This window comes from Cebidichthys violaceus, unplaced genomic scaffold (assembly GCF_023349555.1).
Source record: "Cebidichthys violaceus isolate CVI_PGR_0920_01 unplaced genomic scaffold, fCebVio1.0.p SCAF_6, whole genome shotgun sequence".
Lineage (NCBI taxonomy): Eukaryota > Metazoa > Chordata > Actinopteri > Perciformes > Stichaeidae > Cebidichthys > Cebidichthys violaceus.
In genome coordinates, this window is record NW_027176816.1 from 18,064,790 (window position 1) to 18,092,132 (window position 27,343).

At 45.5% G+C, this 27,343-nt stretch overlaps 1 protein-coding gene across 2 annotated transcripts in view; it reads left to right on the forward strand.

Annotated features, from left to right (window-relative positions):
• prex1 (phosphatidylinositol-3,4,5-trisphosphate-dependent Rac exchange factor 1) overlaps nt 1–27,343 on the forward strand; it is a 73,537-nt gene that overhangs the window by 13,751 nt on the left and 32,443 nt on the right. For both annotated transcript variants that reach the window (XM_068733806.1, XM_068733807.1), the window contains exons 2-12: nt 3,242–3,307; nt 3,538–3,660; nt 9,092–9,196; nt 12,079–12,180; nt 12,568–12,729; nt 16,018–16,151; nt 16,437–16,552; nt 18,236–18,385; nt 21,771–21,918; nt 25,633–25,733; nt 27,006–27,109. In XM_068733806.1, coding sequence (XP_068589907.1) covers nt 3,242–3,307; nt 3,538–3,660; nt 9,092–9,196; nt 12,079–12,180; nt 12,568–12,729; nt 16,018–16,151; nt 16,437–16,552; nt 18,236–18,385; nt 21,771–21,918; nt 25,633–25,733; nt 27,006–27,109 — 1,311 coding nt within the window. The remainder of the gene's footprint in view (nt 1–3,241; nt 3,308–3,537; nt 3,661–9,091; nt 9,197–12,078; nt 12,181–12,567; nt 12,730–16,017; nt 16,152–16,436; nt 16,553–18,235; nt 18,386–21,770; nt 21,919–25,632; nt 25,734–27,005; nt 27,110–27,343) is intronic.

Sequence of the window (27,343 nt, forward strand, 5' to 3'; positions counted from 1 at the left end):
ATGAGCCTAACGAGCGTGCCCAGTGGGTAGCGTATTACAGCGTTCGTCATGACTACTGTGTTTGTTTTTCATGATTGATTTTTTTTTTCCTTTCTCCTTTTCCAATAACTGGCTTAACTGCGTACTGTGGAAAGGATGGCTCTTTTCAATATTCATCTCATATCGAAATGTCAGTGTGTGTGTGTGTGTGTGTGTGTGCGCAATGCTCCGAGGTATTGTCCTCTCCATGCAAATGACGCATGACTCGCAGTACGCTGAGGGTTATCTGAGGGTGCGCTCACATCTGCTTCTTTCCGTGCGAGTTGGAAATAGCAACTTTGTGTTATTTTTTTTTTTTTTTTTGCTTTTTGGTGTCGAATCGTGAAGTCGATCTGGACCCGACAGACGCGTTACTCGTCCGGGAGTATCGCTAACCTGTCATTTTGGCCGAGTTACAGATTCAGGCTGCGGACGTCAAAACTTCTGCCACGTATGACTGACTTGTCTGTTCTCTCACCGGTGGTCATTACGGTGAAGGACTCCAGAAGTAGCTGAATACGAAAGTCCAGACTGCAGATTGCCCAATTATGATGCTTGGCTTTCACAGTACAACGAACTGCCATCCATCAAAAACGTCAAAATCCTTCCAATTGTACCCATTATGCTTTAGTTTCCCTTTGTTTGTTCTGATCACGCTCACCAAATATTACAGTCCAGTCCAAAGTTTGAGCCGTGCCTGCAGTGCATGCCCGGTTTATGCTCTGCTCTGTGTTCATGCTGGTGGACAGAGGGAGCTCCCGGTATTTCTTTTTTTTTTCTCCCTCAAATAAACCTGTGTGCTTTGTGACGGAACAATGAAGACAGCCAACACAACCCTGGGTGAGAATGGCCGTGTCACGGGGCGAGACCTGGACTGAAAGGATCCCTTTGTTGCTCCTTCCCTCCATCCTCCCCGCTGATGGCCACATCTGTGTGGCACATTTTGTTTCAAACCTCGAATCCCGTCCTGGATGGTAGGTGTCAATAGAGAATGACTCCAAAGTCTGGACGCTTTAGTTCCCGCCCACTGTCCTAACATTGTCCCTTTTGCCTTTTTTTGTTTTGTTTTCACTCTCTGCTCTCGACTGAGGAAAAGCCTTGTTTCCTGCCTCTCCTCGTCCTCTCTGCCAGTGAGCAATCCCTCAAACGAGTGACTCCTCCAGTGTGGACACGGTGGACAAGTTGGCATATGGGAGATTTAATTAGTGCACGCCTTCCAGCACAATCAGCGCCCTCCCAAAACCAGTCAAGAACGCGACTGCCGCTTAATTAGCGAGGTCGCAGCTCGCTGCCGAGGACCTTTGCTTTCTATTTTGGTGCAACCGACGCAAAAGCCAGTAAAAAATAAATAAATAAATAAAATACTGGAGACGATCCTCCCGACGTGTTCGGCCTCTGAGGAAACAATATGATTGCAGCCTGCTGCTCGGCTGGCTGCGTTCTATCTTTAGAGCAAATGTGTGATTACAAGTGTCAGTCTTTCATTACAGGCGAGGGACTTACTGTAAGTCATACATGTAATTGGCTGATGTTTTGTGTGACTGTAGAGCATTCAAGGGTTTTTCTTTATATTGTCAGTTTGACCAAATGGCAAAACCCCCCCAAATTTTCTTACTTGTATCTAGTCAACATTCTGGGTTGTTCTTGCTAATCGACAGAACACAGAGCCAACCGCTTTTATACGGACTGTTTATTTCCCAATTGAGTATATTTGGCCTGAAAAATGTATCTTAATATGTTTTTAGTGCCCACCTTAAACGTAGCGTCAACTAAAATGATCAAGAATTCTTTGATCGGATTTTGCCTGATCTCATGTGGGAAGATGTTCTGTCTTTAATCTGGTCATCATTTATTTAACACCGACACACTGAGAATTAAAAAAGGGGTTGAAACATGTTGATTGTTAAAACAATATCCATCCCCACTGAGACGCTGTTGTTGCTCGAATCTTATGTCGTTTTCAGTGTCGTGAGCACCTATAAATTGTGTTTACTGTCGCGGTAGTGAGGCAGGAAATCTACTCCAAAGATGATCTCAAAACCTGAACAAAAGCGTCTAGAAAAGATGCCACTAGAACCACTGACCCTTTCACCTGGCAGCAGAGATCATTGCGCCGCTTCTTTCACTGTAGCTTTTAAGTGGCAGGTGTGAATCAGCTGCAGGGTTTTTTAGAAACAACAGCAGTATTCTCCAGCAACGCTTACAGATGTATATTCATCGTTGAACCCGGCGTTCTTCTTCCACCCTTCATCCGTGTGGCACACTATCACTTTTCACACTGGAGGCTCTGACATGCAGGCAGACGCAACAGCAGGAAGGAGCCTGCCAGATGAAGGAGGCTGCAAGGAGTAGAGTTTTTATTTGGTTTGGGGATTCATATCTCTCTCTCCCCTTTCATTTTGCAGACGGTATCGGTGTCTGGAGATGAGGCTGCCAGTCAGACGGAGGCAGGTTGCGTCTGACAGACAGAGAATTGGGGAAGAGAGAATAAAAGAAACTGTTTGCACATTCACTTCCTCCTCTCTGCACCCTTCTTTCAAAGTCGGGATTGGCAGGCACGCACGCACACACACACACACACACACACACACACACACACACACACACACACACACGGACAAAACCGCACATGCAAGCAAAGCCCAACTTGACGTGAGCCTATTGCGGTCGTCTCCGGTGAAGTGACGTGTGCAGACGCTGCAACAATTAAGCCGTTATGTTTTTGCTTTCTTCCAGCTGGATGCCCATGTGCATTAGCTTCCTCTACAGCGGATCCATGCAGTGAGCTTTAAGTGTCACAAGACAGTGGAAAAAAAAAAAAGCAAACACACAATACCTAAGGGATAGTGAAATAACTGTGACGCATCTTTGTGGAGCGCCATAAAAGGCGATTTTCCCTTAAGTATGTGATTGTGCGTGTGGCTGTCTGTTGCTCAAGGGCTTGTGTATTTTATGCTCATGTATGTATCCGTTTCCTCAAAACAAAGAGCTCATACGCACTCATTTAGAAGAAAAAAAATCAGTAGAGGGAAGCTGGACTTCCACTTCCAGGCAACGCTTGTGTTTACACACACAGCGGCTTTTTAAAAAGCCTCCACTTTGTTATCTTGTTTATCATAGCAATCTCACCATGCCTATGTTCTCATAGACGGAAATGGTCGTCAACCAAAAAAAAGGACTTATTCTTATTCTTAAACCTGCTCTGTTTCTGTTTCCCCTTCAGGCATTTTTACACAGAATCCGACAAACTGCAGATGACCAACAGTGCCTCTCACCCGAACATGTCAAGGTATGGCCGCCCTTTAAATACCACCAAAAAACCCCAAATCATTGTTGTCTTTTGATATTATGAATCTCAGACATGGTATTTTCCTTCTTTCCCCCGCGTCTCCGTCCATCTGTTGGTCACTTCCTTGCCCTTTTCCCTCGCTTCCTTCCACCCTGCCTCTTTATCTCTTCCTTCCTCTGCATCCCCTCCCCTTACATCACCCCCCCCCCTCCCTGTTTCCCTGTTTTTAGATTCTGTTTTCAAATATTGAGGACATCCTGGAGTTGCACAAAAAGGTGCTGTCTGCAGTGGAGGCCGGTCTGCAGCCCGATCCCCATCCCCAGCATGCACTGGGACACGTGTTCCTGCAGTTTGTAAGTAGCACATGACACACGCACGCACGCACGCACACACACACACACACACACACACACACACACAGGCGAGCATCAAACAGCAGACGGTCACACGGATCACGCATGTGGGAGTGTGTGCGTGCATGCATGCATGCATGCAATTCCTCCTCCTTCCAAAAAACACACACACACACACACACACACACACACACACACACACACACACACACACACACACACACACACACACTCTTTTCATGGGCTATGCGTAACCACAGATGCAGGGAAAGTGTGCAAAGCCTGCTGTGAAAATGCCCCTTAATTCTCTCTTTCTCACACACACACACACACACACACACACACACACACACACACACACACACACACACACACACACACACACACACTACATCCCTCCCTTTGCCTTTCCTCCCTTTCCAAACAGGCTGCATCCTGTCAACCAAAAAGAGTCTCTCTTCATCAGTCTCTGTCTCCTGCCATCTCCTTCTCTTGCCCCTCCATCCCTCCGTCCAAAGATTCCTCTCCGCTCTGCACCCCCCCCCCCGTTTGAACTTGTTTGGCCCCAGGGAACAAACAAAGCAGGGTCTGTGTCCAGGGAGGAAGAGATGGTGTGTCACTCGGCGAGGGGACAATGCTTCTGCCGGTTGCACTCAATCGCAAGCTCCCTGTCTTGCTCTCCCTGTTTGTCTCTCTCTCTGATAAACCATCTTCAATTCACTTTCACTGAGGTACAGAACGCCCCCTCTAGGCATTCCACTGTCAGTCTGCTCCATCAGCCTATTGGTCAGTGTTGCAGGACACCATTAGATTCAAATTTCAGTTTCTCAAAGACAGAAAAATGGTATTTGTTTTTGCCTTTTGCCTTTTGTCCACATAGCCAAAAGTCCAACCTGCATGCCATTTCATGAATCACACCGCCATCAATAATAATCCATCCACTACCTGCTTGTGGCATGAATGCCGTTTAATCACATCTGTGGAGAGCTGGTTAATCGGCTCATCAAAATGTACCTTCACACGTTATGGTCACTCCGGCTGTCAGGTCAAGTGTCGGGGCGGAGAATTGATTAAAGGAGCCCAGTCTGTGTTCCGACTGGGAGATATAGAGGTCAGGCTGGATGGGTAATGCTTACATTCCCCACGGCCTCGTCATAATGTCAGTGTCTTCAAGTCTACATCAGCGCCACGACAGGAAAGAAACTTGTGTGACTCAAACCAGCTATCGATTCCAGGTATGACGATGAGTCTTAGTAAGAAAGCGAAATATCTATGCTTGATATAATGAATTTAAACGGTATTTCAGTACAGTTCTGTTCAACAGATTCCGACGTCAAACATGTACATGAAAACATGAGCATAGTTTTTAAAATGTACATACATATATTCAATGAATTGAATATTTATGCACTTTTTAATGTTGCAAATGAAGATAACTTTCATTATCAAAGATTCTGTCAAGTCAATGTCAATTAACATTATTATAAGAAGATAAAAGCTGAACATCTGTACATCTGAAAAACTAGGTCGATAATCTACATTTTATCTTATTGTCAATTAACTACCATGAAAATACCAAAACCAAGACAAAAAAAACTAATTTTGTATGGATGAGGCAAAGATATAACGTAATATAACTTGCTGAGGGGCAGAGTTTGTTGCCTGTGGACTGAGTCAGGCTAGCTGTATCCAGCCCTTATGCTAAGCTAAGCTAACAGGCTGCTAGCTTCAGCTACATGAAAGTTGTAATGATTTTGTCATTTAAACCACAGCAAAAGAGCGAATAAGCTCCCAACATGTTTAACTATTCTTTTAAATGAATAATTAATTTCAATCACAATTGTTGGCGATTATACTTCCAACTAATTAAGCACTAATATTTTTAATGTGCAAACAGGAAGTATACACAGTTTATATTTTATAATCAGTATATAAACATGCAATAAATGGTTTATAACACACTGTAATGCAGCTTTTTTTAAAGTGTGTTAATTAATTTATCAACAACTCCTGTGAGTTTAATAAGTGGAGGCTGCTGTATAAACAGATAATGAATGGCAGTAATGATATATAATATGTCTCCATAAGAGAAGATAAGTTATAATTGTTGACAAATACCATGTAAGTTGCAATATGCTTGCAACTGCAGTATGGTGTGTTTGTTGAATGCCTATGCGCTGCTTATAAATAGGGGGGAGGGGGGGGGGGTGTTACCCTGCATATCCATTACACTTCCCTCTCCAGCCCATGACCTTTGTCTCCCCCGACACCGACACGTCTCAGCCAATCGGTTTGTCCCGTCTGCTGCCCTCCAGCCGTAGCCCTTGACCTCGACCAGGGGTCGCCACCATGACTGGGATTTGATTAACCTCCCGCATTGTTCCACAAGGCTGTCTGCCACTCACAGTGAGGGAAGACAAATGGGAAGATTCATTGCTATTCAAAGTCATGTCGCCAAGATGGGTTGGGAGGCTGCAGAAAAAAAGAAAGTGCACCAGTCTTTTATTTTGAAGGGAAAGCAACTAGCACATTCCAGTAGCAAGGTAATTCAAAGTGCATTACATACAACATCAAAAGTACAGATGCTTCTTTGTCACTGTTAATGAATAGAGGACATTTAAACAAAAAATGTACCAAACACACACACACACACACACACACACACACACACACACACACACACACACACACACACACACACACACACACACACACACACAGACAGATTCTTAGCCCTTGGCTTGAAGACCACAGCATGCATGAGATTATTCGAACCCTGCCAAAGGTGAAAAAGTGACTCGTGCTAGAGGAGAAATCAGAGACATCAATATTTGCTCTATTTCTGGGAGTGTATACACGAGCGCTGTGCAAGAGGCAACAGTCACGTCATTATGCACTTTCTGAACTACGGCCATTATGCTTTGACTCTGTGTGTCTGTGTGTGTGATGCCACCCCTCTCATCTAGCCTCCGGAATAACATTCCAATGACGAGGGATTCAAATAAAGACGTATGTTTATCAAAGGGACAGCCCGCGTCTTTGAGCTATTCTGGATACAACCCATGTCTTTCAGAGTAGTCGCGACGCTTAAAATTGACTCTGTGGTTCACCTTCTGGCCCCTGGTAGGACATTTAGCCGGGCCTGAAGTGACTATGTAGTTGTTGTCACCGGAGAAAAGGAAATGCCTTGGAGGGGGCTTTGGTTGTAAACATGGCTGCAAAAAAAAAAAAAAGGGTTGCTGTGTTTTTTTTTGGAGCAGGAGGACTCAGAGCTGAAATGTTTTTTTCAGGTTGAGCTTCTGCAGTGCCACCATATCCAGGAGCATGTAGGTGTAAACTGATCTACGGTGGCTACGTTTACATGTCCCGAAATATTCAGCCTGCTCAAGTATTATGTTTTTTTATTCAGCTTAATTCAGGTGCCAGAAACCTCAACAAGTTTTTCACACATGGTTCGTCCTGCGCCGCTGGATTTCACAGTCTGTTCAGCGTAGCCCTTCATGGTTTAACAATTGAGTAGCGCAGACAGGCAGAAGACATATTCTGCTTACTGGTTTCACTGAGTTATTTTTCTTTATTTTTTAAGTTGCTTAGTTGCTACTTAAATAAGTAATACTTGAAAGGAGTGTGTGGTTTTTCCATGTTTTCGCTTCACAACTAAATCTACTGCTTTACAGAGCATTCCATTTTCTAATAACTTTTTCCAACTAAACAGATATTATATTAAACAGATATTTGGTGCATTTGGACGGCCCACACAGTTTGTTGCTTGATGATGTTGTACTGTGGATAGAGTAGAGCCAGAATCAACTTTATTGGCACTAAATTTAATTTTTTTTTTAATGCTTGATGCCTTCGAGACTGCTAAGCTAACAGAGTGGTCTCAGTGAATAAATAATGATTTATGGCAAAGTTCTAATTTGAGAGATAAAGCCCCCCAGAGCCTGTAAATCTGTAAATACTACCTTCCTCACTGTAAATGTGCACCGAAAAGAACGGAAACCAATGACACAATGGCAGTCTGTGAAATAAGGGTAATGGATTTTGTTAAATATACGAGATGTCATCATCGCTCTATCATAATGAGCCTATTACAAATATACATTTTACACATGTACCCCCCCATGCTCTCTTCCACTTGCTGTCTATTAACTCACTTTGACAGTATCGGGGGTTCCACGCCATATGCCGGGCCCAGCTGTTGCTCCCGGTGGTGCTTTGGACTGGAATCCCCTGCCAAACGTGGCCTTGGGTGTGTTTGGGTTCCTGCCTGACTGTGTGGTTAAAAAAAACAACCCAAAAAAACCCTGTTTATATTGTGCTGCTGCTCACTGTTACACATCTCAGCTTCTTCTGGTCAAAAGACAACGAGTTCTATAAAAAGAGCTGTTAGCTTTGTTTGACTGTTTCTGTCACCACTGCCGGGTTACCATGTAAAAACAGACTGTACGTCGTTAAGTTGCATGTGGTTGTGTGTGGTACAGGATGCTGGCCTGGTAACCACCTCTATTTTTACAGGTTCTTGTAAAAAAACATTCAAATATGCTATCAAAACTTTGACTGGTCTCAATGACTGAATATTGATTATTCCTTTTGTAGTCGTTACGGCCCACGCCAGCTTTAGCTGCAAAGCCTCGGGGCGGCGGTGGTTAAGGTTGAGAGCGGTGTCCGAGCACCTGCGGTTTAGGATTTCAATTACTAAGCTGCTTCAGATGACAGTTTCAGTTTCTAGACCCGGAGCTCAGGCCCCACCGTGCACACGGGTTTCACATCCCGATTGCCGAAGCACAGTTAAGAACACACAATAGGCCTCAATGCGCTTCGGGCGCACACATTGTTGTAGCACGCCGCATGAATAACGCATGCAGAGCTACGGTGTGTTCGCTCGGCCCGGGTGTCGCGTTACGTTTTGTAAAGAAAACGAAATGACAGCCCGACAAAAGCGTCTGTATCAGCGCTGGGGTGGTTCTGCCTTGTTGCACCGTGTGACGCTGTCACCTATAGGGGAAAAAGGAAGTGTGGTTTGTTGGCCCCCCCCCCACAATGATCTGGACTTCTTCAAAAAAGAGAAGTGGGATGGATAATGTCAATGAACACTGCGGTCATAAAAATACATAGAAATTCATAAAAGCTTCATGAGGCTCTGTACTCTTTCGGTGGTTTCAGCCGGTCCTTGTTGCACTTGACAGCCTGAACTTGCTGAAGGCTGGCGTAGCTGCTACTAATAATGATAACCAGTGGCAGCTGTGGAAGTGCCGCTATCCCATACTTCCATTGCAACAATAAAACTGAATCTCACTGATCTTCAAGAAACTGGAGCTTTCTGCTCCGCTCTGTGAATCTTCCTCCTGTCAGCCGTCTCAGTGGATTCCTCAACGCGGCCGACTAGCTTTAACCCTGACATGTGTTTTTGTCCCCCTTGTTCTTGCAGAGGAAGAGTTTCTCGGTGTACGGCGAGTACTGCAGTAACCACGAGAAGGCTCTGCGACTCCTCATGGAGCTAAACAAAGTCCCCAACATCAGGACCTTCCTGCTGGTAAGTCGACACATCTGGCCTCTCCTCTCGCCTTTTTCCTTCGCATTTGTCTTTCCTCTGCATCCTTCCTCTTCAGCACTGTGACTCTTCGACTTCGAAAAATCTCAATGTTTTCATTATTTCATTTCACAGGAGTCTTATGTATCCTTTCCTCTAGTGGTGGTCCATGTAACACCTTATCTTCTTTCCTCGCGGCTTACTGTCATGTCTACCTTTGCCCCACATTTCTCCCATCCTGTGTCTCCTCTCGTGCTCTTTCCTAATTTTTTCCTTCCATCATATCACCTCCATTTCCATGGTAACGCTTGAATAAAGGGAAGAAAACCCCCGGCGAGGCCAGAAGGTTCTTCCTGCGCGGACAGGATGCAACCGCCATCGAGGTCACCTTTGTGTCGCTCTTGTAGTGTTTCCGCTGCCAGCTGTTTTCTGTGTTTTGACACCCAAACACTTAGGCCGTAAGACAATGAACTCAAAATGCCGACGGGGCCTTTTGAGCTGGGAGGGGGGTGCAGAGCCGATGAAATCATTTGCACATTCTGGGCCAGCCAGCTGTGGAGCGTTGGCAGCCGGTTCGGGATTGGCCGAGAGATCTGAGGCCGCGCGTTTGTCGCTGCCCGATGGTTCGCTTCCACGACATTATTCTGACCCACAGGACTGGATCAGAGTGTTCACTGTGTGCTTTGGCTCTTCGCTCCTCCTGGCCCCGGTCATGCAGTGGCTAATTGGTTAGGTCTTGAGCTGCATTGACGCCTCCAAAATAGAATGACGGCACAAACATCTGGTTATGTATGAAAACATTTGTCCGACCTGCTCAGTGTAAGCTGAAATATTGGACTCGCTCTTGTGCTTTGAGTAGCAACCGTGAGCAAAACAGAAACAAGATTGATTCACGGCCATTTAGAAAAAAACCCAAAATAATCTTTTGAAGAAGAAAATGTGATTCTTCAGTAGAACAGGAGAGGATGGAGAATGAACGTTTTTTTTAAATTCTTAAAGCGGTGATCATTGCAAATCATTGTCATAGCAATTAATGTCAGTGTAACGTGTATCGCCGCTGGCGTCTTTCCAGCTTTGCATTTTTACATTTTTTTTTTTTTTACTGGATTAAACTATTTCTATGCTAATTGAATCACACAACGACGGCAGCTTCTGCGGTTGTATGTAGAAATGAAGTGCTAATTGCGTTTAGAGGAGAGAAGTGAAGCGAAAGCAAAAGGAGGTCAGAGGGAAGAGCGGAGGGAGTTCTGGCTTCAGGCTGGCAGATTACAAGTAAGCAGAAGACGAGAGCAGAAAAGGGAAGTCGGCGAGATTCTAGATACAAATTCAGTTTTGTTGGAGAGAAACGTTTTATTTCATTAGAAATTTGTGTGAATCCCAAAGTTCTGCGGTCGCGATACGTTGTTCCTGTTTTTGCTGCTCATTTTCACACACACCCCCCCCACCACCACACCACCACCATCCTCTCCTGCTCTGTGCAGAGTCAGAAGGCTCTAAACTGATCTCCTGCCGTCTCTTTCCCGCAGGAGAACACTCAAGTGGTTTATCTGCGTGGCTGCTTTTGATCTTTCATCCCTTCCCATGAGCTCATAGCATACTGACAGGCTGCGTTCCTCCAAAATACAAGGCGCAGAGAAACCATGACTGTAACTGTAACCTCCCCCCCCCCACACACATATACACACACACACACACACACACACACACACACACACACACACACACACACACACACACACTTCTGAAGAGAACCCTTCCTTTAAAGACCGAATCTCCCGGGGAATGACAACCCATTTTAGAGGTTTCTCAGTGATCCTTTGGTTGGCGACCATATAGTTCCAACTATGGAGTTGTGTGTATAAAAACACCATCTTAAAAATGGCACTGAAGTCTTTTTTTTGTTCTTTTTTTTTAACCCCCTGACTGTTGACTTCCTGTAAGAAAAGCAGAAAGAGAAGGAACTGGGTTTAAAATAAGTGCTCCCGACACGCAACAAAGTGTGGCAGAAACGGACCATAAAGTGCTATTGGTAATGAAACTCCATAGACATATAGCTTTGGTGACGGGATGTGGTCATCGGCAGTAAAGCTTTTCCAGCGAAAACTAGCTATCGTGGTTTGGATCCACCGAAATATAGGTTGTGCAGAGCGGTCACAGAAGTCACGTACCACTGCAATTAAATGAATAAATAAATGAATCCCCATACTGCAATATGATAGAAAAAGTATAAACAGACTAAGAAATAAATAATCATGCATTTCTGAAACAAAAGTCATGACAATTATTGTCCCCATATTTATTCTTTTTCAAGAGACCACATAGACAAATTCCATTTCAGTGGCAGCAAAGCATTTGCTCCATAATTGCACCTGTCTCTTTTTTTAGCAATGCGCATACAGGTTTAATAATGTGTTTATAAATGGGGGGGGGGGGGGAATATGTAACCACACCTAAGGCTTTGCTCCCAAACAAACAGAGACGGATCATTCTTCTGCACCTGGACCTGTTGTAGAGACCGTGACTGAATGGAAATGACAACAATGGTCAATTAGAGTCTGTTTATCGCTGAAAGAAGGAGACAGCGATGCAAACAGCTGCGAACGCACTGAAATAGACAGGTGCTGTGTGAGACGATAAACATTTGAAGACAAGTTTTATACTTCAAAAGAAAGTATCTTGCTCTGTAACTGAACCAGGATGTACTTTGAATCCTGATTAATCTTTAATTCATTCCACTGGTAACTTGACACACTGAGCTCACCAGCACTTTTTGTTCTCTAACTGTTTCATCTTTTGAACACAAGCGGTTTTGAACTCGCTCTGTTGGTAAATAGGAGCGTGAACACTGGCGTTTTTAACGGTGTTTGTTTGCGTTTCTTCTCCAGCACTGCATGCTACTCGGAGGGAAGAAGAGCACAGATGTTCCCCTGGAGGGCTACCTTCTCAGCCCCATTCAGAGGATCTGCAAGTACCCTCTGCTGCTGAAGGTACCGTACATCTGCTGCACTGATGTCACCACGCTGCCATCACGTGATGACACCACCATCACAGCCTGCTCAGACAATCCAGAAATACACTGGGCTAACATGCTAGCTGATCAGAAACCTCATTTCGTGGACACAGTGCTAATGTGTTGATCAATACCAGTGATTCTTTTTAGATTAGCAAGAACTTTAAAAACCTGCTGGCATTTCAAGGCTTCCCCACACACTTTTCCTACTGCATGGGTGGCGACACACGCGTAGAAGACTTTGTTACTAAAGGTCACAGAATACTTTATGCTGTAAGACTTATGTGTTTTTATTTATGTGCCCACTTCTGGAAAGTCTACAGTTTTTTTTTCTTCTGTAAAACCCTCCCCCCCCCCAATCCAGGAGCTGCTGAAGCGGACCCCGAAGAAGCACGCCGACTACCCGGCAGTGGAAGAGGCTCTGCAGGCCATGAAGGCCGTCTGCTCCAACATCAACGAGACCAAGAGGCAGATGGAGAAACTGGAGGCTCTTGAGCAGCTGCAGTCGCACATCGAGGGCTGGGAGGTGAGAGCGAGGGCGAACGAGAAAGCCTCAGACAGTAGTCGTGATGAGTAGTCGTGAGGAGGCAAGACGGGAGGCCAGTTGAAAAGGAAAATAGCTGTTGCGTGCTTGAGAAGAGGGGAACCCTGAGAGCTGAAAGATGGTGGCAAAATTGCAAGGGGTGGTGCTGTGACATTCTTAGGGTACAAATTGAAAGAAAGAAAGAGACACACTTTCCTTAGAGCAATTATGATTCGAAAAAGCTCTCTGTAAAAGAAAGACGAGAAAGTCCTGTAACAACCACGGCAAACGCAGCCGAGCTCATTTGAGAAAGACCTCAACCGCCACGGCCTCCATCCACCTTAAGGGTTAAGCGCCGCTGCAGCCAGAATCACTGCTCTGAGCACAGGGGCCGCGGACGGGGCTTGGGAGCCGAGCGAAGGGTCCAGTGCATTTTTCACGCCTCCCTCACCCACCACAACAGAGGCCTTGTCTTAGCAGGCACCAAAGGGACAATCCACCCACACAGGGTGCCAAGGGGGATGCCAGCAGGCACACTGCCCATTCAGAAGAGACCAAGGAAGCAGGACTCTAGTCCCACATAAACTGGGAGGGTTATATGAGGGGACTATTTGAAGGGAGGGGGGGGAAGAAAATTGAAGGATGGAACTAGAGAGTGGGCCCCATTGGGATATCGCACATTGCTTGACAAAACAGAGCACTCTCCTGCCTTTGCCTCAGAAGAATGTTGACCCTGATGATTGCTTATTTAGCTTGGGTACGTTGACGGAAAAGGACCGTACAGGACATTTTCTGATTTAGCCACCATGACGTCCCCCATCTTTTATTTTATGTCTTACGTCATGTATGACCCAAGACCACAGGGAGTAGGGCTGAAGACGATATTTACCTAAATAACCTGAAAATGAATGATTATTGAACACAAATTAGCCGTTAAACAGATCACATTCAAAGGTCACGGCCAACATCCAGCTTTTACCTCTAAAGATGGACGCACGTCTGATTCAGTCATTCGTTTGTGGTTCAAGACTTTCTCTGTGCTCTCCTTCTGAACAACTCGGTAGAAGCTCAGAGAGGCGCTTCACCCCGACCCTCCCCCTCCCTCCCCCCACAGAGCCTCCGACCTTACAGCATTAGTCTCACTCATCTCTCCCCCTCCCCAGCCGCTCTCCGGGCTAATCACCTCCAGCTCTAATGGCAGAGGCCGCTAGTAGTGCCGAATCAGGCCCCGACCCATTACCGCCGCTCAGATACACTGCACGCGCACACACACACACACACACACACACACACACACACACACACACACACACACACACACACACACACACATGCGCGCACACACACACAGCATATTTGTACGTTTTCAGATAGATCATGGATGTATGAAAACTTAGACGTTCCTGTGAACGCACATTACAAACGCTCAAAAAAGACACACACGTGCACAGAGGTGCCGTCTGAATTCTCATACACGCGGTCATGCCAACCCCCCACCTCAGGTTAAAACGAGGTTGAATCGATGATCTGAAACCCAATCCCCTCCCCAAGACCCCGTCGGCATGCTCCTTAAAAAAAAAAAGCTCCTAGAATCATTTTTTCCTCTCCGTCTCTTACGGACTCTGGAGCGGTGAACATCCATCATAAATGCATACTCGTGGGACTCAATTATGGACGCTTGAGAGCGGGTGTGGCCGGCGGGGGGTTTCCATAGGTCTCCGGTGGACCCAAGTCTGAAACATCAAAGACGACATCGAAGTCTAAATCTGATGCATACGCGTGGGCGTGCGGTGAGGGGTGGTGGGTGCTCTTCAAGCCATAAAGGAGGGGAGGCTGTCCGAAAGTCGGCACATGGGTGTATTTAGTTCCGGGTGATTTGGAGGGGAGCGATCCGTTTAACAATGAGTAATGAGACGTCTTTGTTGTCTGTCGTTTCATTTTATGTTTTGGCGAGCAGCCGCTCCGGCTCACGGACCATAGGAAGTCATCCAAATTAAAGTCTTCAATATTCTTCTTTGATAGTAGGAAACGGCGTCCGTCATTCACAAAACGGGAAGGAAAGCGCGAGCGCTTGGTTGCTCATGTGCATCTGTGAAAGCGCTTTCTGTTCCTTTTTCGACGGAAATGTGAAAATTATTTTCTAAAATGAATGATACCGAAGTAATGTCAGCAGTTGGTCCTGAAGTTCAGCCACTTTGCGAGAAGGTTAATTAGACAACATGCTGCGGTCAATCAACACGGCATTCATCCCGACTGACGTCAAGGACCTCATTAACAAACACTGAAAGGTCCATGGATCACTTTTCTAAATATTTATTTTCTAAATTTCAGTAAATACAGTCGGAATGAGGCAGGAAGCACTCAGACATGTTATGCACACATTTCAATACAGAGAGTGAGACATTAAGTGTTGAACAGAGAAACGTGTACTTTTTCGTGGTTTGCGTCCTGCTGCTTCATAAAGAGAAAAGGTTATTTCGCTCTTCCAAGTTGGGGGCGTATTTGATAGCCGACGAGAAACGGCTTTTAAGAACGACTTGATCGCATCCTGTGAGGGCGGCAGGCTGCAGAGTAGCTTAATGCACCTTCATGTCACACTGGCCCTACAGAGGTACACGGCGTTTCATCAGGTTTCACTGCAGGGATCAGGAAAATACTTAAGCACTTCCACCTACAGTCTGCACCACGTCATGAGTCATGCATTTCCTTCCTCTGTGCACATACAGCTTTATTATTTTATGTGCACGGGTGTAGGCATGTATCTGTAGCTTGCAGGTACATGTGTTTGCATCCTGAGAAGACGATAAAAAGGCCTTGTTTGTTTCAGAGCCCCCACAGGAAGCTCTATGTAGGGCAAGGTGACAGTGTTGACAGGGCGGCCACTTTAAAGTCGAGCGCTTCCATTGAACGCACACATTATGGATTGGCGAAAAAAAAGATCCAGTTTGAAACGACCCCGCAACCCTCAGTGCAGGAAGGCTACGACTAGCGAGAAGCTAACTGTCCTGGCAGTGAACAGTGTGTTTCCTCTTTCTTATCGGTGAAGATGGAATGAAAACAAATTGTCCTCAATGTTAAAGTTCAATTTCATATTGTTTCGCCGAGGCTGTGAACTCTTCAAGTTTTTTGATTCAGGCGACAATGTTTTCCTTATAACTCCCCTATTTAGACTAAAAGTGCTGTCAGAGTGCTCTGCTCAAATAGAACAAACTTGAGCACATGTGTCACTCTCCTTACAGTAACAATGCCAGAAGCTAATCTCCTTTTCAATCTTTTTTTTTTTTCCTTCAGGGAACCAACCTGACCGATATCTGCACGGAGTTGCTGCTTCATGGAAATCTTCTGAAAATCTCTGCGGGCAATATCCAGGAGCGCGTCTTCTTCCTGTTCGACAACCTTTTGGTTTACTGTAAGAGGAAGTCCAGGTGAGAAGGTGCAAACCTCCCTCCAACTACTACCAGCGTGTCAAAGGGAGGAGGAACAAGAAAGCATTCAAAGATATTTAAATTGACAGTCTACCGGGAACGAGTCAGACGTGGAAAGCTGGAGCGAATGTCCACATTCCTGTTCGTGTGGACAGGTTTTTAGTATGCAAGCAAAAACATCTACATGTGCCTGCTGCTCCCATTGCGTGAATGTACGCGTGTTATTTTCTCACAGCGGATGTTTTCCCCCGCCGAGTGTAACCGCAGTGTTGTCTCGTTATGCAGGGTTTCTGGAAAGAAGTCCACCAAGAGGACCAAGTCCATCAACGGGCCCCTCTATGTGTTCAGAGGCCGAATCAACACCGAGGTGATGGAGGTGGAAAATGTGGAGGATGGAACAGGTTTGTGTTTGCCCTGCGGCTTTGCAGAATGTCTGTACGTCCATTCATGCAGCCCAAGCTCTGTTTGATTTGTTCACTATGACATCCCAGGTAACATAGGAAAATAATGTTGTGCATTTACTACTTTCAATTTGCCTACAGGGCTCATTTTTTTATTTCACATTTAAGTTCATAAAACGTTGGCGTTTAGAAACTGGGGGTTGGATAGGAATCGGGTACTTGTTGACAGTTTGGGTGGAGTGTCGATCTTGCACCTAGTTTCAAACAGGATGCAGCTCGAAACCTCGCGTACCACCTTTTGATGTCGGCTATCCAGTAATGAGCTGAGGCGCAGATACCAAGGTGATAAACGTGATGCGCTCTCGCATCGGGTTCGAGATGTTGTGAGATAAGCGACTCCTCTGCAATCCGGTCGATGGCCATCTTTTCTTGCTGTTGTGGTTTGTAGCGAGGCATCGCACTGAGCTGGTAGAAACACTTTGTCTTCCCCCCTCTCTCTCTCTCTCTCTCTCTCTCTCTCTCTCTCTCTCTCTCTCTCTGTGTCTCTCTCTCTCTGTCTCTCTCTGTCTCTCTCTCATGTTTCCTCTTTTTTTTGGGTCTCTCTCTTCTGTGCTGGCAGAATATTTTGCAAGCTCACATGACTTTTTTTTTTGTTCTGCATGTTGGCTGCTGGCTGTCACATTTCGGCTGCTAAAGAGGATACCGCAAAGAACAACACGCCGTATTCTCAGAATTGAGGGGTCTCGCATCGAGAATGCATGTGTGAACGCCAACAACGCAGATTATCTGATTACTAAGGGTGTAAGATTTTTAAATGTGGGTCCGTCCAGGGTTATCTGCTGAAAGCTTGGATGGAACCATCCCGTTTCTATTTTAAAAGATAATAAAAGATAAACCAGACTGCGTAAACTCTACATTATATGCCTTAGGTCACACTCAATCTGACTCAAAAGGCCACCTGTTCAACATTCAAAATATCCTCACTTTCACTGACTCGTACACCTCTCTGCCTTGATTAGTGCCACCTTGTACTTACATTAAACTGTAAGAAAATCCATCTTTTCCATCCCAGCAGCTACAAAGAGAGCAGAATCTCCCAGATCAGCAGGAGCTGGTCCCCGTGGGGCCTGAAGTATCACATCTATATATATGACCTTTGAGCGCGGGACTAATGCACCCCCATTACCAGCGGCCATTCATTATTCAGTAGCGGCTCACCTGCAGCTAAATGGATGATAAAATTAGAAAGGGGAACGAGGAGGGATTTTGCTGAGTCAGTGGAAAGGTGGTCTGTTGCTGCTCTCGTGGTGCGTCGTGTTTATCTCTTTAATTGGCTTGTAAATCATTGCTCGAGTAGTAAATCCTATTATGAGTGATTTTATTACACTCATTACTACTTTCTTTACTTACCACTGATGTCAATGTTGACTCGGTGTGCGTCTTTTTTTTGTCTCATGTTCTCAAAACAAAAACGCTTAAAGATAACAAGAGGGGAAAGGAAAACAAGCTCGACAAAAAACTGCAAACCAGAGTGATAATTTATCATTTTATATTAATCAGATGATTTATTTTTAAGTGTTACCCTAAAGGCCATTCCAATATAGGCCAGACATTGATGTTTGAACAACAACCGCTCACCCTACTCTTTAATAAATGATTTTAATGTTTTGATTTGCCTCGCAGCGGACTACCACAGCAACAACTACACGGTGACGAGCGGCTGGAAGATCCACAACACGGCTAAAAACAAGTGGTTTGTCTGCATGGCCAAACACGCAGAGGACAAGCAGAAGTGGCTGGACGCCATCTTGAGGGAACGGGAGCAGAGAGAATGTGAGTAAGGCCTTTTTTTAAAAAGGCAATTTATGGCGCCTCTGGTTTCTGTGCCTGAGAGTGCAAAACCAGAAATTATATATATATATATATTTAAATGGAAAACTCAGTTGTTTCTGTAATCTTGTTTAGAAAGACGTGGCACTACTGACCTTATTTTACAAGGGGGCCGTTATTGGTTTACTTTATATTCAGTGCTCCATTGTATTACACACACTTGCCATGGGTAGGATGTATTGCGCGGCTGTTTTTACCTAGGTGTACCTAATAAACTGGCAACTGCAGTGCCTCCTGCTCCCCCCTCCACCCTCTGCTTTTCTAGCCTTCTCTATCTGCCCTACATGCCGGTGTCACCTTGGACTCACAAGCTATCACGACCCCCCCCCCCCCCCCCCCTCAGCTGGCACACAGTAATGCCAGTGGATGTGCTTCTGACCTGGATGCAGTGTTTGTGTCCCACGGTTATGTCCCACCTTGAGCGAGCTGCCCGCCTTCGTTTTCGCAAACAAGAGGCTCAGGTGACATGACATCTACAGTAGGCCCGGCTGACCTGTGCGCCGAGCAGAGGCTGCCACAGCAATCTATTCTTCACATTCAAAAAAACCCCAAATGCAGCGGAGGCATTTGACTCATCAAAGCCCTCGGTGTGAAGGGACTGATGAGACAAGTGTCTCATTCACAAACAACTGCTAAAAACAGCATCTTGGTCAAACGCTTGAAATAGAAAAGCATTGTCAAAGAAAGCGAAGCTCAATGACGTCATGCACATGCGCTTTAATTAATCTGGATCTATTTTTACTATAATAAAAGTGTTTGTGTCTTGCATTGGCTAGAAGACACAGTTGAGAAGAGGATTTAGTTTGGGATTAGTGTGCAGAAAATCAAATTGTGTTCAGTCTGGCCCAAAAGAAATACACCTCATTCACTGGTGGTAAAAAAATAAGCCCTGCACAGCTCCACATCCACTGATGTGGGATTAGTAATGCAAAGTGATATTGTTGTCGCTCCTTCGGACTTCCCTCTTTTGCCCGTAAAATGTTCTCCCACCTGTTCAGCACTGGCCATCTGTCTTCGTTACGTTGTGTGCGTATGACAGTGTGAAAGGCTTTAACCAGATTTCGGGCCGGTACACATCAGGTCACCTGATAGCATTGATGGCTCAAAATCAAAATTGGATGCCTAAAGCTAAGTGTTGGGCTGAAAATGACAGAAGGTTTAGCTGCACGCGCGCGTTTGGCCGAGTGCTGCCGTCAACACAAAACATTTGCATTCTTGTGAATTACTCTTTGTGATCTTACATCAAATAAGCATCCGCAGCGGAGTGCGACGTCATCGGCGTCTGATCCTGTGATGAAAGGGTTGCAGAATAAGAACGAAGTACGATGGAGTGTGCTGCAGCTTGTGGTGTTTGGTTTCAACCCCGGCGGAAATTGACCTGAGGCTAACAGATGCCAGATCAGTCACAGTGCCCAGTTTCTACACAATCTCCTTTTCTATTACACCCCCCCCCCCCCCCCCCCACACACACACACACACACACACACACACACACACACACACACACACACACACTATACTCTGCTCTCACTGTGTGCTTACCTTCCTCCTAACCTCTTTACAGTCTAGACAGCTACTTGATAAAAGTTTTACTGCGATAAATCCTGCCAATGTTTCTCTTCTTCCCCTTCATGCGTTATTGCTTTTCCTGACACACCTCATTAACGTGACCTTTTCCATGTATCGCTGTGGTCCTCCCCTGTGTTGGACATCCTGAACCTGAACCTAGAACACTTTCATTGTTCAACGACTGCTGTATGTGGAGGTGGTTTGCCTCCTCACTGTGAAAAATGCGCGGGTCAGATAACGCGTCGGGGGTACGAGCTCGTGCCAGTGAGCGCAGGAAGACGAGGAGCAGCCCAAGACAAACTCTGACAGCTGGAACAGAAGCCGAGGGGCCCTCTGCTGCTGGACAGGCCCCGTCTGTTGTTCAATGACACTCATTGTTTAAGTCTGCTCCAGCTGCTGTCAAACGTAATATAACCCCACCTCCATCACGGGGCTGCCAGTGCAGATCCCCGAAGACTCTATGGGAAAACTGGATTCAAGAGTTAGCCGTTCGTCTCACCCCTCTCTCTCCCTTTCAGTTGGTCAGACTTCCACCACAACACTTCTACCTTTTATATAGAGTAAGTTGCATAAAGAAGCAACAAGTGTATATTTTGGATGAAATAGAGAGTGGGGAAAAAAAAAAGTGACCTAGGCCAGGTGATCAAATGCCTCGCGCACATTACAGCCAGCTGATCGCCTGCGTGCACAAATGTTCTGCGACTGCATGCGAGGAAATAACTAGTCAGCAGTTTGTATTTGTAGTCCAAGAAACATGTCAGCAAGACGAGCAAAGTCACCAACCATAACCAACCATAACCAAGCCACAGCGATGAGAAGAAGCAGCACTAACAGGGTTTCGCTAGGCTAAGCAGCCAATCAGCAATGCTCACTGGTACAAGGGTAAAATGGACAGCTCTAAGTGCGTCAGTTCACACCTGGCATTAGAACCAAAGGGACCACTTGTGATTGGATCTCAATCTCAGATTGCAGTGCGCTTGGTGGTCGTTAACACTTGTATTTAGCGCTGTCCACGTGTGATCCGATCGTCGTCAAAGATTCCAAGTTAGATCAGTTTCCTGCTTTCACAAATATGATATTTTGTCTTTTAAGCGCATTGCGACCCGCTCACAATACTTCATAGTAGAGTTCGGTAGCTTGAAGTGCCTCTCAGCAGAGTTAAGCAGCTTAGGGGGGGGGGGGGGGCAGTGTAACACAGTTGAGTTGCCCGAGTCAGAAAGCCTCACATCGTGGTTCAGAAGTTCATCGAATCCCAAGATGAGGTTAAGCAGCTATAAGTGTGAACTCACGGGAGGGGTTTAGAGGTCCTCACAATGGGCCCCTCACATGTTACAATAGTGGAACAACAGTTAACAAACCAACACAGAAACAAGATCAAGATCACGCCGCCCCAGTGAACTCTACTCACTCCCAGAACAACTTGTCAAGAAGAGATAAACATCTGGGTTTGTTGCAAAAAGTTGTGGCAGACCCGAGCCGCCGCGCTCTGTTCCAGGCTTCATTCCATCTGCACAATACCAGAACACAACCGGGCCGTCAAGCTAAAGGCTCGTTTGTCTCTTCTAAGCACCATGACGGCCTTTGCCTTTTGGCTTCAACACACGTAGAAAGACGTTGACATTTGTGTCCAGTAATGGGTCTGCTGTGTTTTTCTCTCAATGCGGTTACTGAAATGTTCCCTCTCATTCCATTGATAGGGCGGGGGGGGGGGACGGACAAATCCTCTTGGATCTGATGTGGTTTCCTCTTTTGTTTGTAGGTCTCAAACTCGGGATGGAGCGGGATGCTTATGTGATGATTGCAGAGAAGGGGGAGAAGCTCTACCACATGATGATGACCAAGAGTCGGCACCTGATCAAGGATCGACGCAGGAAGCTCAGCATCGTGCCCAAGTGCTTCATGGGAAAGTTCCTTTGCCTCCTCGGTGCCTGGTCTCTTCAGGTTCCCAGAATGCGACTGCAATGCGGCGCCGTTCACAAGGGGACCCTTACAAATCGCTGTTACGTAAGATCAGCAGGCTTTCAAAAGAGTCCAGTCTCCCCAAGTCCTGGCAAGGTGCCTAAACTGTTTTATCCCTACATCCTCTTGTCTGTAATGAGCTGCCGCCCCCCCCGCCCCCCCACCGCGCGCCTCATAGTCTCCTCTCACGGTTCATAGAAAGGCCCCAGTTGCTCCCCACACACTCATATCACTCACACACCCAGACTTTCACTAGCAAAGGAGCTTCAACTGAGGCCCTGCAACAAGCCGTCCCCCTTTCTGTCCCCTTGATGTTTCACTACAGTGAATGGACAACGAGAGGCTTGCTTAAGTTTCCCTCACGGCAGCGATCGTGAGATCGCGAGCAGCAATTAAAGTTCTTACGGTCACCATTTTGGGGAAAAATAGAACGAGGCAAGACTGTGATGACTACGACCGTTGTTGTAAAGGGAAACCAGGGGAGCAACACCGCCAACGGTAGTTTACAAATCATTAAATGCATCCCACATCTGAAATATGTTTTTTTTTTTGTTTTTTTTTGGAGAGGTAAATACAGTGAGAAATAACACAGTGACGACTATCACATCAGCCACTAACAAGAAGCACATTTAATGGGCCGCTCAAAAATGTAATGGTGTTTCTGGAAGGCATGTTCCCTCTTGGAGGCCTCACATGAAGTTTGCTCTTCCTGAGTAGACTGTATCAGGAGCAGTGCTTTATTAGTATCCTCAAAGAAGTAATGTTCTATCATGCGCCCATCCACTGGTGGGACAGAGCTGCTGTTCAGTGCCAGAGCAGTGGCTGTTAAGCTGGTTCAAATCCCAATGTTTGCCAACATGGATCGCTTCTCAGACGATGTTTTCAGTCACTCGTTGCCTCCTTTGGCTCGTCCGTGTGATGCAAGTATTGTTTGTCTGCCTCTTCCTCTCACACTGTGCTCCCTTTCCATCATCTCCCACTTTCCTCACTTTATCACTCAGTCATTTCCTCCCGATGAGTGCAACCAGCATTAGCGCCTGCATTTGTCTCTCTGATGAAATTATCAGCAGGCGTAGTTTGACTGCTTATTGCATTAAACAGACATGCCGACTGCTGGTTTTGATAGCAGCGCGTTGTCTTGATGGCATCTGTCTGCTATCTGTATTGGATGATGGTGTTAACAGGCTTTACATTTTCTTATTGTTGCTATTTCCGTCCTGCCAGTGCTCGCCTAGCATCGTTTCGAGCGATTTAAAGTGATGATATAGCAAATCCTTATGATCTTGTATTGTTTCTTCCTACCTTTTTGTGTGAAGGGATGGAATTAGATCTCCCTGCTCCCGTTCTGGGTTAGCTTGTGTTCCTCTAGCTTTTGGTTCTCAATATATTTTTTCTCTCTCTGAGAGAAAATATATTCGCTGTGTCCCAATTCTATACTTCACTTTTTTTTTTTGGAGCAGGTTTTTGAGCATGTAGTGTTTCCACACTTTAAACATGACAAATTTAAGTACACTATAAATAATCAGTACGCATACTTTCATAGACTTGCACACTATTGTCCCACCGTGCGACGCACAAAGGAAGTGGAGCTGGAACAAATTAAGATAAAAGGGCGCGTGGTGGTGAGATGGCTCCAGAGAAATCTTAGAAAACAATCCCACGATGTTTGGGAAAGCATACCATGGAGACTAGTGTGTCGTACGCGCTGAACACGGTCGGGACGTAGCGTGGAAGTGGGACACGGCTGTTGTCCTTCCAGGCCCAGGGGCCTACTTGAAAAGCCCTGCTAATGTTGCTGAACTTCGCACGCAGATTCACAATCATCAGCAGATATTCCCACAAATCCATGATCCTTGTCTTCTACTCCTCCGTGTGTGGCTGAAGGCTCTCTGTCTTTCTTCCTCACACACACACACACACACACACACACACACACACACACACACACACACACTACTCCTGCTCATCATATTAATTTCCATAACAGCTCTGTGTCCAAAATTAACCTGACTCTTACGTAACAGACACACACACACACACACACACACACACACACACACACACACACACACACACACACACACACCCACCCAACATCCCCTCACATTCAGTCCCCTGTCAATGCCAATTTACAGCCACCGGCTTTGACATGAACACACAGAGAGACGATAAACACACACAAACACTAATAATGCAGGCATGAAAAATACATTCTTTGTTTACCAATTATGGTAAAATATTCCTTTTGTGCGTCAGGCAGACATGAATGACCAGTGGCAGGTGGTTCAAGGTTTCTGCGGTTCTGCATGATCCTACGGACACACACACACACACACACACACACACACAGCAATCACATGCTTGTGATTGGACTTCATATGCACGCACACCTTGTATGTTTTTCATTATTGCATTTCAAGCAATCCAACTAACACTCGTACGTCTGTTGCACCACTGCCAGACAGCAAATCCACACATGAGCACAAATTTCTCCTAACACATGCTTCGAAATTGTTCCCATGCTGGAATGTTCACACACACACACACACACACACACACACACACACACACACACACACACACACACTGCTAGCTCTCTCCAATTCACTTTTCATCATTATCTGGGGAAGTGAATTCACTCGGCAGCATGAAAGACGAAGAAGGGGAGAATGTAATTTTCTCCTTCAAACATTTGTTCAGCGCAAACTGGGCGTGAAGAGAAGGGAGCGGAGCTGAAGCGCTTATATTTGGACGGTTAATGCATGCGCAGTGTCGAAGCTCGAGGGATATTTTTGTCGCAAAGAAAAGGAGAAACTCATTCTCAAGTTTTCCACGCATATGCGCTTGTCCTGTAGATGCACTATATGTCTGTGCTTGTGGTGGGAGTAGTTCCATTTTTTTTTAAATGTCCTTCGGACAGACTAAAGGGCACAAAGGGGCCTTGCACAGTGTCAAGATGTTGCACAATGAATATATTTCAGCGGTTGTGTCACGTGGGCCTGCATTTAGCAATCAGAAGCACTGTTAGTAGTGACAGTGGCTGTCACTACTAACAGTGCCTGTTACTACATCACTGCCCTCTTGTTCTTTAGTGGTTCCTCACAGTTAATACTTGAAGGAATTCTTCTGCTTTGTCTTGGGCAACAGAATCCAACAAAAAGTAATAAAGAGCAGTTCAGCTCTGTGCGTCGACTTCCTTGCTGTTGGTGTTTCTGCAGTGAAATCCCTCACATCCAAATATCTATACACACTGTAGGTGTTATGAGGTCTCTGTATGCTGTAATATGACCGATACATTCATATTAGGTTGAGCAAAATGTTTCATTTTATTTTTACATTTGACGTCTACATGTTGTGTTCATGAGCTTATCCCTCAGAACAAGGGAAGCGTTGCAAGTTTATACAAGCGTGGCATTGGTCTTGTTTAGAATAATCCTCAAGGCTGAGAGGCTTTATGAATGAACATGAAAGAAACGCCGTCCTTAAATCCAGTACAAAATGTAGTGGCATCGTGTGGCACCCACACAAATTCAATGCAAAAACAGCCCAGCAAGGAGCCCCGTGCCAAAGACGCTGACAATAAAAAAACAAAGAAAACCATCAGCGAGCAGATTACCACTTTGAGAAAGCTACTCATCGTATCTGCTTCTTTGTGTTCTCAGTGAGTTTGTGTCGTGGCTGATCGAGAGCGGAGAGATCAGTAAGCCTGACGAAGGGGTCAACCTGGGACAAGCCTTGCTGGAAAATGGCATCATTCACCACGGTGAGACGAAGCAAATTCCTTAATTTCTCTCTGTTTTTGTTAAACCTCAAACATCATCTTGAGGCTCTTTGCAGCTCCTTTGTCACGTTTTTAACTTTGTTTAGTCATCTCGTCCTCTGGTTTTTTTGCCTTGTTTCCCTTCTCTGATTCACATTCTCCTTCTGTAATTGTTTGACTCATACGTGTTATGAATTTGTCCCCCACTTCCTATTGGAGCAGGCGATGACAGGGTTGAAAACCACCGTGATCCAAAGGCATTCTCTGGCAGTAATACTTCTGGAAATGTGTCTCACATCATCGCCCCTCTTCTCTTGTTTTGACATCCACCGGTCAAATCTATACATAACATTTTCCTGAAGGGGCTCTTGTACATCTTAAAAGCAAGCAGCACGATTTATACACACCACCCTCTTAGGGAAATTTGCTGAGACACAACCTCCACATTCCTTAATACCTGTGGAAAATCCCCTGAAATCCTCCCTCGCGGTAGCCTCCGACCACAGAGAGGTGCAACGATGACATGCAGGGCTCTGTGGGACGGCAGTGAGGCTTTGTGGGCAAACCGTAGAAGGCTCAGGCCCGGCAGGCGAAGTGTAGGTGTCACCATTTAGTCAGGGAAAAGGCAGGTCGAAGCTGTCCACCTACCCTCGCATTTGTAATGCCAAGAGACGCATATAAAGCGAGACGGTCAACCGCGTGCATTATATAGTTTGGCTGTACGCGTTCGATCCGCTGAATCGTGCCAGTTCATACTTGAATTTTTGCAATTTTGATATTTCCTTTGCTGCCCCAAAAAAAATTCCACCATCGTCATCTCATGTGCTTTAAATTCCACGGTCGACACTTTTCAATCTGTGCTGCCTTTGGGTTTTATGAGGACATTTGAAGTCTAGACTGAGAAAAAACCAGCAGCTTGTTTGAGCCCATGCCAACGTGTTGTGGTGGAACCAAACTGCCTCTGTTTGTCAGATTTCACTGTTCGCTTCTCCAACAGGCATCTGTTTGTGTACGTGTTAGTCTTTTTCCATTGTGTGTTTGATTGATTGTAGATAAAAGGTTGTTTTGTCATTTGTTTATTAATGTGATTATGGAGATTTTATGGGAATTGGCAGCTGTTGGCTATGTTAAATATTCAAATCTCATGGCTTACCCGACACAGACGGTTTCCCACAAACTTCTTGCCTCTTGTCCGTACTCACCCTTCAATGTGTAGAAAAGTTAGGAACAGAATACATTGAGGAGCTAATGATGTGACATTCTGTGTTATTTCAGTGTCCGACAAGCACCAGTTCAAGAACGAGCAGGTGTTGTACCGATTCCGCTACGACGATGGCACCTACAAGGCCCGCAGTGAGATGGAGGACATCATGTCTAAGGTAAATATAAGGAAGCGTCTGGAGATCTTCCAGTTTGATAGAAAATGTGAAAAAAAGAGATCTGAGCTGTAAAGATTTACAGTAAATTAGAAAGAAAGACAGATAAGCGTCATGTGTTTGAACATTGAACATTTACGTCTCATCATATAAATGATTCTACAAAGTGTTAATTGTAGAATAATTAAAAAATACATTTTCAAATACAAAGGAAAAAAGAATAAATGCAACATCATC